The following is an 11,801-nucleotide window of genomic DNA, read 5'->3' as shown; positions in this document are numbered from 1 at the left end:
TGAGAGGATAACTACACTCTGTGAGGATAACTACACTGAGAGGATAACTACTCAGAGAGGATAACTACACTGAGAGGATAACTACACTGAGAGGATAACTACACTGAGAGGATAACTACACTCTGTGAGGATAACTACACTGAGACGATAACTACACTGAGACGATAACTACACTGAGACGATAACTACACTGAGAGAGGATAACTACACTGAGAGAGGATAACTACACTGAGAGGGATAACTACACTGAGAGAGGGATAACTACACTGAGAGGATAACTACACTGAGAGGATAACTACACTGAGAGGATAACTACACTGATAGGATAACTACACTGGAGGATAACTACACTCTGAGGATAACTACACTCTGAGGATAACTACACTCTGAGGATAACTACACTGAGAGGATAACTACACTGAGAGGATAACTACACTGAGAGGATAACTACACTGAGAGGGTAACTACACTGAGAGGATAACTACACTGAGAGGGAAACTACACTGAGAGAGGATAACTACACTGAGAGAGGATAACTACACTGAGAGAGGATAACTACACTGAGACGATAACTACACTGAGAGAGGGTAACTACACTGAGACGATAACTACACTGAGAGAGGATAACTACACTGAGAGGATAACTACACTGAGAGAGGATAACTACACTGAGAAAATAACTACACTGAGAAAATAACTACACTGAGAGGATAACTACACTGAGAGGATAACTACACTGAGAGGATAACTACACTCTGTGAGGATGAGAGGATAACTACACTGAGAGGATAACTACACTGAGAGGATAACTACACTGAGAGGTTAACTACACTGAGAGGATAACTACACTGAGAGAGGATAACTACACTGAGAGGATAACTACACTCTGTGAGGATAACTACACTCTGTGAGGATAACTACACACTGAGAGGATAACTACACTGAGAGAGGATAACTACACTGAGAGAGGATAACTACACTGAGAGGATAACTACACTGAGAGGATAACTACACTGAGAGAGGATAACTACACTGAGAAACCTCTGGTTTGTCCATCAGAGATCAAAGTCGTAGGTTGTTAGAATGGATACTTCAGAGGTCTACTGATTATGATTTTCAATGCCGATACTGATACCGATTATTGGAGGACCAAAAAAACCGATACCGATTAATCGGCCAACTTTTTATATATATATATATGTATATGTGTGTGTATATCAATTACAACAGTACTGAATGAACACTGAACTTTATTTTAACTTAATATAATAGGTAAATAAAATCTATTTAGCCTCAAATAAATAATGAAACATGTTCAATTTGGTTTAAATAATGCAAAAACAAAGTGTTGGAGAAGAAAGTAAAAGTGCAATATGTGCCATCTAAGAAAGCTAACGTTTCAGTTCCTTGCTCAGAACATGAGGACATATGAAAGCTGGTGGTTCCTTTTAACATGAGCCTTCAATATTCCCAGGTTGTAGTTATTATAGGAATTATAGGACTATTTCACTCTATGCCATTGGATGTTCTTATAGTATATAGTAATCTCGGGAGTTGATGGGCTTGAAGTCATAAACAGCACAATGCTTGAAGCACAGCAAAGAGCTGCTGGCAAAATGCAGTAAAGTGCTGTTTGAATGAATGCTTACGAGCCTTTACTTTGTCATTGTGGGGTATTGTGTGTAATTGGGTGACAAAAAAAATCAATTGAATCTGTTTTTGAATTCAGGCTGTAACACAACAAAATGTGGAATGATTCAAAGCGTCTGACTTTCTGAAGGCTCTGTGTGCATGCTGAGTCACTATTTAACTTGTTCTTTGAAAAATAGCATGGTATTTGTTCAAACACAATTTTCTCCATAATTTTTTCTAAGAACAGGCTGATTGTTCACCTGCAGCTCCCTTCCACGCCTGGACACACACTCCTTTAGGCTTAAAGACACACACTCCTTTAGTTGATGTGATAATGCTGATATATTCATGTGATAATGTTGTGATATATTATTCGTGTGATTATGCTTAAAGACACACACTCCTTTTTCAGGCTTAAAGACACACACTCCTTTAGGCTTAAAGACACACACTCCTTTAGGCTTAAAGACACACACTCCTTTAGGCTTAAAGACACACACTCCTTTAGGCTTAAAGACACACACTCCTTTAGGCTTAAAGACACACACTCCTTTAGGCTTAAAGACACACACTCCTTTAGGCTTAAAGACACACACTCCTTTAGGCTTAAAGACACACACTCCTTTAGGCTTAAAGACACACACTCCTTTAGGCTTAAAGACACACACTCCTTTAGGCTTAAAGACACACACTCCTTTAGGCTTAAAGACACACACTCCTTTAGGCTTAAAGACACACACTCCTTTAGGCTTAAAGACACACACCCCTTTAGGCTTAAAGACACACACCTTTAGGCTTAAAGACACACACCCCTTTAGGCTTAAAGACACACACTCCTTTAGGCTTAAAGACACACACTCCTTTAGGCTTAAAGACACACACTCCTTTAGGCTTAAAGACACACACTCCTTTAGGCTTAAAGACACACACTCCTTTAGGCTTAAAGACACACACTCCTTTTAGGCTTAAAGACACACACTCCTTTAGGCTTAAAGACACACACTCCTTTTTTAGGCTTAAAGACACACACTCCTTTAGGCTTAAAGACACACACTCCTTTAGGCTTAAAGACACACACTCCTTTAGGCTTAAAGACACACACTCCTTTAGGCTTAAAGACACACACTCCTTTAGGCTTAAAGACACACACTCCTTTAGGCTTAAAGACACACACTCCTTTAGGCTTAAAGACACACACTCCTTTAGGCTTAAAGACATGGCAAATAGGGGTGGCAATACAGTCTGCTAGTATTCTCTATAGTTTCCCATCTAGGTTGTCTATATCTGGTGATAATACAGTCTGCTAATATCTCTATAGTTTCCCATCTAGGTTGTCTATATCTGGTGGCAATACAGTCTGCTAATATTCTCTATAGTTTCCCATCTAGGTTGTCTATATCTGGTGGCAATACAGTCTGCTAGTATTCTCTATAGTTTCCCATCTAGGTTGTCTATATCTGGTGGCAATACAGTCTGCTAGTATTCTCTATAGTTTCCCATCTAGGTTGTCTATATCTGGTGGCAATACAGTCTGCTAGTATTCTCTATAGTTTCCCATCTAGGTTGTCTATATCTGGTGGCAATACAGTCTGCTAGTATTCTCTATAGTTTCCCATCTAGGTTGTCTATATCTGGTGGCAATACAGTCTGCCACTATCTCTATAGTTTCCCATCTAGGTTGTCTATATCTGGTGGTAATACAGTCTGCCACCATTCTCTATAGTTTCCCATCTAGGTTGTCTATATCTGGTGGCAATACAGTCTGCTAGTATTCTCTATAGTTTCCCATCTAGGTTGTCTATATCTGGTGGAGTATCATTATTGATGGATAACAATAGTTGTTCCACCTCTCCCACACTAACTTGACCAAATTGAAAACAGCAATCCTTCTCTTTCATTATTAGATCCTCAATACACAAATATGATGTTTGACTGTTCAGTGTTATTTCACTTCTGCCTGCTTGGAGCTGTGGTTCTTGAGGAAGAGCAGGTCCTGCTGTCCTGGTGGTCTGCTTGGAGCTGTGGTTCTTGAGGAAGAGCAGGTCCTGCTGTCCTGGTAGTCTGCTTGGAGCTGTGGTTCTTGAGGAAGAGCAGGACCTGTTGTCCTGGTGGTCTGCTTGGAGCTGTGGTTCTTGAGGAAGAGCAGGACCTGTTGTCCTGGTGGTGTGCTTGGAGCTGTGGTTCTTGGGGAAGAGCAGGACCTGCTGTCCTGGTGGTCTGCTTGGAGCTGTGGTTCTTGGGGAAGAGCAGGACCTGCTGTCCTGGTGGTCTGCTTGGAGCTGTGGTTCTTGAGGAAGAGCAGGACCTGTTGTCCTGGTGGTCTGTTTGGAGCTGTGGTTCTTGGGGAAGAGCAGGACCTGTTGTCCTGGTGGTCTGCTTGGAGCTGTGGTTCTTGGGGAAGAGCAGGACCTGCTGTCCTGGTGGTCTGCTTGGAGCTGTGGTTCTTGGGGAAGAGCAGGACCTGCTGTCCTGGTGGTCTGCTTGGAGCTGTGGTTCTTACACCTGTACATGGTGTGTTGCTCTACCTGGGTTTTAGCTGGATTCTCTTCCTTATACACATCAGAACAACATACTGTACAGTGCCTTGCGAAAGTATTCGGCCCCCTTGAACTTTGCGACCTTTTGCCACATTTCAGGCTTCAAACACAAAGGTATAAAACTGTATTTTTTGTGGAGAATCAACAACAGGTGGGACACAATCATGAAGTGGAACAACATTTATTGGATATTTCAAACTTTTTTAACAAATCAAAAACTGAAATTTGGGCGTGCAAAATTATTCACCCCCCTTAAGTTAATACTTTGTAGCGCCACCTTTTGCTGCGATTACAGCTGTAAGTCGCTTGGGGTATGTCTCTATCAGTTTTGCACATAGAGAGACTGACATTTTTTCCCATTCCTCCTTGCAAAACAGCTCGAGCTCAGTGAGGTTGGATGGAGAGCATTTGTGAACAGCTGTTTTCAGTTCTTTCCACAGATTCTCGATTGGATTCAGGTCTGGACTTTGACTTGGCCATTCTAACACCTGGATATGTTTATTTTTGAACCATTCCATTGTAGATTTTGCTTTATGTTTTGGATCATTGTCTTGTTGGAAGACAAATCTCCGTCCCAGTCTCAGGTCTTTTGCAGACTCCATCAGGTTTTCTTCCAGAATGGTCCTGTATTTGGCTCCATCCATCTTCCCATCAATTTTAACCATCTTCCCTGTCCCTGCTGAAGAAAAGCAGGCCCAAACCATGATGCTGCCACCACCATGTTTGACAGTGGGGATGGTGTGTTCAGGGTGATGAGCTGTGTTGCTTTTACGCCAAACATAACGTTTTGCATTGTTGCCAAAAAGTTAAATTTTGGTTTCATCTGACCAGAGCACCTTCTTCCACATGTTTGGTGTGTCTCCCAGGCGGCTTGTGGCTAACTTTAAACGACACGTTTTATGGATATCTTTAAGAAATGGCTTTCTTCTTGCCACTCTTCCATAAAGGCCAGATTTGTGCAATATACAACTGATTGTTGTCCTATGGACAGAGTCTCCCACCTAAGCTGTAGATCTCTGCAGTTCATCCAGAGTGATCATGGGCCTCTTGGCTGCATCTCTGATCAGTCTTCTCCTTGTATGAGCTGAAAGTTTAGAGGGATGGCCAGGTCTTGGTAGATTTGCAGTGGTCTGATACTTCCATTTCAATATTATCGCTTGCACAGTGCTCCTTGGTATGTTTAAAGCTTGGGAACTCGTTTTGTATCCAAATCCGGCTTTAAACTTCTTCACAACAGTATCTCGGACCTGCCTGGTGTGTTCCTTGTTCTTCATGATGCTCTCTGCGCTTTTAACGGACCTCTGAGACTATCACAGTGCAGGTGCATTTATACGGAGACTTGATTACACACAGGTGGATTGTATTTATCATCATTAGTCATTTAGGTCAACATTGGATCATTCAGAGATCCTCACTGAACTTCTGGAGAGAGTTTGCTGCACTGCAAGTAAAGGGGCTGAATAATTTTGCACGCCCAATTTTTAAGTTTTTGATTTGTTAAAAAAGTTTGAAATATCCAATAAATGTCGTTCCACTTCATGATTGTGTCCCACTTGTTGTTGATTCTTCACAAAAAAATACAGTTTTATATCTTTATGTTTGAAGCCTGAAATGTGGCAAAAGGTCGCAAAGTTCAAGGGGGCCGAATACTTTCGCAAGGCACTGTATGTTTTACACATTCAACAAAAGAGTCCTGAGAAATCATGTTGCATGATCTCTTCTGAATGACTTTAGGCCTTGGGTAATGTGGCTTCCCTTCTTTTTGTCAGTGTAACTGTTCATTCTATAATCACCCATGATTGTTATATTGATGTGATAATGTTGATATATTAATGTGATAATGTTGATATAGTAATGTGATAATGTTGATATATTCATGTGATAATGTTGATATATTCATGCGATAATGTTGATATATTCATGTGGTAATGTTGATATATTCATGTGGTAATGTGGATATATTAATGTGATAATGTAGATATATTCATGTGATAATGTGGATATATGCATGATACTGTGGAAATATTGACGTGATAATGTTGATGTATGCATGTGATAATGTTGCAATATTCATGTGATAATGTGGTTATATTAATGTGATAATGTTGATATATTTATGTGATAATGTTGTGTTAAAGCATGTCAGTTATATTAATGTGAAAATGTTGTATTGCAGTGTGTCAGTTATATTAATGTGATAATGTTATATTAATGTGATAATGTTGTATTGCAGTGTGTCAGATATATGAATGTGGTAATGTTGATATATTAATGTGACAATGTTATATTAATGTGATAATGTTGTATTGCAGTGTGTCAGTTATATTAATGTGATAATGTTATATTAATGTGATAATGTTGATGTAATAATGTTGATACATTCATGTGATAGTGTTGATGTACTCATGTGATAATGTTGATGTGATAATGTTGATATATTCATGTGATAATGTTGATATATTCATGTGATACTGCTGGTATATTCATGTGATAATGTTGATGTGATAATGCTGATATATTCATGTGATAATGTTGATATATTCATGTGATAATGTTGATGTGATAATGCTGATATATTCATGTGATAATGTTGATATATTCATGTGATACTGCTGGTATATTCATGTGATAATGTTGATGTGATAATGCTGATATATTCATGTGATAATGTTGATATATTCGTGTGATTATGTTGATGTGATAATGTTGATATGTTAATGTGATAATGCTGATATATTCATGTGATAATGATGATGTGGTAATGCTGATATATTCATGTGATAATGTTGATATATTCATGTGATAATGATGATGTGGTAATGCTGATATATTCATGTGATAATGTTGTATTGCAGCGTGTAAGTGTAATGGCCATGCCGGTGTGTGTAACACAAACAACGGGAAGTGTTTCTGCACCACCAAGGGCATCAAAGGAGACCGCTGTCACCTGTAAGTACACTACAGGAGATATTACACACTACAGGAGATATTACACACTACAGGAGATATTACACACTTAGTACATACATACTGTCACCTGTAAGTACACTACAGGAGATATTACACACTTAGTATATACATACTGTCACCTGTAAGTACACTACAGGAGATATTACACACTTAGTACATACATACTGTCACCTGTAAGTACACTACAGGAGATATTACACACTTAGTATATACATACTGTCACCTGTAAGTACACTACAGGAGATATTACACACTTAGTACATACATACTGTCACCTGTAAGTACACTACAGTAGATATTACACACTACAGGAGATATTACACACTTAGTATATACATACTGTCACCTGTAAGTACACTACAGGAGATATTACACACTTAGTACATACATACTGTCACCTGTAAGTACACTACAGGAGATATTACACACTTAGTACATACATACTGTCACCTGTAAGTACACTACAGGAGATATTACACACTTAGTACATACATACTGTCACCTGTAAGTACACTACAGGAGATATTACACACTTAGTACATACATACTGTCACCTGTAAGTACACTACAGGAGATATTACACACTTAGTATATACATACTGTCACCTGTAAGTACACTACAGGAGATATTACACACTTAGTATATACATATTACACACTTAGTACATACATACTGTCACCTGTAAGTACACTACAGGAGATATTACACACTTAGTACATACATACTGTCACCTGTAAGTACACTACAGGAGATATTACACACTTAGTACATACATACTGTCACCTGTAAGTACACTACAGGAGATATTACACACTTAGTACATACATACTGTCACCTGTAAGTACACTACAGGAGATATTACACACTTAGTATATACATACTGTCACCTGTAAGTACACTACAGTAGATATTACACACTTAGTACATACATACTGTCACCTGTAAGTACACTACAGGAGATATTACACACTTAGTATATACATACTGTCACCTGTAAGTACACTACAGTAGATATTACACACTTAGTATATACATATTACACACTTAGTATATACATACTGTCACCTGTAAGTACACTACAGGAGATATTACACACTTAGTATATACATATTACACACTTAGTATATACATACTGTCACCTGTAAGTACACTACAGTAGATATTACACAATTAGTATATACATACTGTCACCTGTAAGTACACTACAGGAGATATTACACACTTAGTACATACATACTGTCACCTGTAAGTACACTACAGTAGATATTACACACTTAGTATATACATACTGTCACCTGTAAGTACACTACAGTAGATATTACACACTTAGTATATACATACTGTCACCTGTAAGTACACTACAGGAGATATTACACACTTAGTATATACATACTGTCACCTGTAAGTACACTACAGTAGATATTACACACTTAGTATATACATATTACACACTTAGTATATACATACTGTCACCTGTAAGTACACTACAGGAGATATTACACACTTAGTATATACATATTACACACTTAGTATATACATACTGTCACCTGTAAGTACACTACAGTAGATATTACACAATTAGTATATACATATTACACACTTAGTATATACATACTGTCACCTGTAAGTACACTACAGTAGATATTACACACTTAGTACATACATACTGTCACCTGTAAGTACACTACAGTAGATATTACACACTTAGTATATACATATTGCATACTTAGTACGTAGTACATAGCAGTAAGTCTGTTTCACTGCATACAGTTCAGACCACTATCACTGACTGACTCAGTACAGTTCAGACCACTACCACCTGTATGACTGACTGACTCAGTACAGTTCAGACCACTATCACCTGACTGACTGACTCAGTACAGTTCAGACCACCACCACCTGACTGACTGACTCAGTACAGTTCAGACCACTACCACCTGTATGACTGACTGACTCAGTACAGTTCAGACCACTACCACCTGTCTGACTGACTCAGTACAGTTCAGACCACTACCACCTGTATGACTGACTGACTCAGTACAGTTCAGACCACTACCACCTGTCTGACTGACTCAGTACAGTTCAGACCACCACCACCTGTCTGACTGACTCAGTACAGTTCAGACCACTACCACCTGTCTGACTGACTGACTGACTCAGTACAGTTCAGACCACTACCACCTGTCTGACTGACTCAGTACAGTTCAGACCACCACCACCTGTCTGACTGACTCAGTACAGTTCAGACCACTACCACCTGTCTGACTGACTGACTGACTCAGTACAGTTCAGACCACTACCACCTGTCTGACTGACTCAGTACAGTTCAGACCACCACCACCTGACTGACTGACTGACTCAGTACAGTTCAGACCACTACCACCTGACTGACTGACTGACTCAGTACAGTTCAGACCACTACCACCTGTATGACTGACTCAGTACAGTTCAGACGACTACCACCTGACTGACTGACTCAGTACAGTTCAGACCACTACCACCTGTCTGACTGACTCAGTACAGTTCAGACCACTACCACCTGACTGACTGACTGACTCAGTACAGTTCAGACCACTACCACCTGTCTGACTGACTCAGTACAGTTCAGACCACTACCACCTGACTGACTGACTGACTCAGTACAGTTCAGACCACTACCACCTGTCTGACTGACTCAGTACAGTTCAGACCACTACCACCTGACTGACTGACTGACTCAGTACAGTTCAGACCACTACCACCTGACTGTCTGACTGACTCAGTACAGTTCAGACCACTACCACCTGACTGACTGACTCAGTACAGTTCAGACCACTACCACCTGACTGACTGACTGACTCAGTACAGTTCAGACCACCACCACCTGACTGACTGACTCAGTACAGTTCAGACCACTACCACCTGACTGACTGACTCAGTACAGTTCAGACCACCACCACCTGTCTGACTGACTCAGTACAGTTCAGACCACCACCACCTGACTGACTGACTCAGTACAGTTCAGACCACTACCACCTGACTGACTGACTCAGTACAGTTCAGACCACTACCACCTGACTGACTGACTCAGTACAGTTCAGACCACTACCACCTGTATGACTGACTCAGTACAGTTCAGACCACTACCACCTGACTGACTGACTCAGTACAGTTCAGACCACTACCACCTGACTGACTGACTCAGTACAGTTCAGACCACCACCACCTGACTGACTGACTCAGTACAGTTCAGACCACCACCACCTGTACTGACTGACTCAGTACAGTTCAGACCACTACCACCTGACTGACTGACTCAGTACAGTTCAGACCACCACCACCTGACTGACTGACTCAGTACAGTTCAGACCACTACCACCTGTATGACTGACTCAGTACAGTTCAGACCACTACCACCTGACTGACTGACTCAGTACAGTTCAGACCACTACCACCTGACTGACTGACTCAGTACAGTTCAGACCACTACCACCTGACTGACTGACTCAGTACAGTTCAGACCACTACCACCTGACTGACTGACTCAGTACAGTTCAGACCACTACCACCTGACTGACTGACTGACTCAGTACAGTTCAGACCACTACCACCTGACTGACTGACTGACTCAGTACAGTTCAGACCACTACCACCTGACTGACTGACTCAGTACAGTTCAGACCACTACCACCTGACTGACTGACTCAGTACAGTTCAGACCACTACCACCTGACTGACTGACTCAGTACAGTTCAGACCACTACCACCTGTCTGACTGACTCAGTACAGTTCAGACCACTACCACCTGTCTGACTGACTCAGTACAGTTCAGACCACTACCACCTGACTGACTGACTCAGTACAGTTCAGACCACTACCACCTGACTGACTGACTCAGTACAGTTCAGACCACTACCACCTGACTGACTGACTCAGTACAGTTCAGACCACTACCACCTGTATGACTGACTCAGTACAGTTCAGACCACTACCACCTGTATAACTGACTCAGTACAGTTCAGACCACTACCACCTGTATAACTGACTCAGTACAGTTCAGACCACTACCACCTGACTGACTGACTCAGTACAGTTCAGACCACTACCACCTGACTGACTGACTGACTCAGTACAGTTCAGACCACTACCACCTGACTGACTGACTCAGTACAGTTCAGACCACTACCACCTGTATGACTGACTCAGTACAGTTCAGACCACCACCACCTGTATAACTGACTCAGTACAGTTCAGACCACTACCACCTGTATGACTGACTCAGTACAGTTCAGACCACTACCACCTGACTGACTGACTCAGTACAGTTCAGACCACCACCACCTGACTGACTGACTCAGTACAGTTCAGACCACTACCACCTGACTGACTGTTCAGACCACTCCACCTGACTCAGTACAGTTCAGACCACCACCTGACTGACTGACTGACTGACTCAGTACAGTTCAGACCACCACCACCTGTATGACTGACTGACTGACTCCACCTGTCTGACTGTACAGTTCAGACCACCACCACCTGACTGACTGACTCAGTACAGTTCAGACCACTACCACCTGTATGACTGACTGACTCAGTACAGTTCAGACCACCACCACCTGTATGACTGACCAGTGACTGACTGACTCAGTACAGTTCAGACCACCACCACCTGTCTGACTGAC

At 41.2% G+C, this 11,801-nt stretch overlaps 1 protein-coding gene across 1 annotated transcript in view; it reads left to right on the top strand.

Annotated features, from left to right (window-relative positions):
* LOC118378204 (attractin-like) overlaps positions 1–11,801 on the top strand; it is a 159,296-nt gene that overhangs the window by 83,135 nt on the left and 64,360 nt on the right. The window contains exon 18 of the mRNA XM_052516118.1: positions 7,025–7,118. Within this exon, the coding sequence (XP_052372078.1) occupies positions 7,025–7,118 (94 nt within the window). The remainder of the gene's footprint in view (positions 1–7,024; positions 7,119–11,801) is intronic.

Source organism: Oncorhynchus keta, unplaced genomic scaffold (assembly GCF_023373465.1).
Source record: "Oncorhynchus keta strain PuntledgeMale-10-30-2019 unplaced genomic scaffold, Oket_V2 Un_scaffold_3947_pilon_pilon, whole genome shotgun sequence".
In the NCBI taxonomy this organism is placed as follows: Eukaryota; Metazoa; Chordata; class Actinopteri; order Salmoniformes; family Salmonidae; genus Oncorhynchus; species Oncorhynchus keta.
The sequence above is the reverse complement of the archived record's forward strand: the minus strand, read 5'-3'. Positions and strand labels throughout refer to the sequence as shown.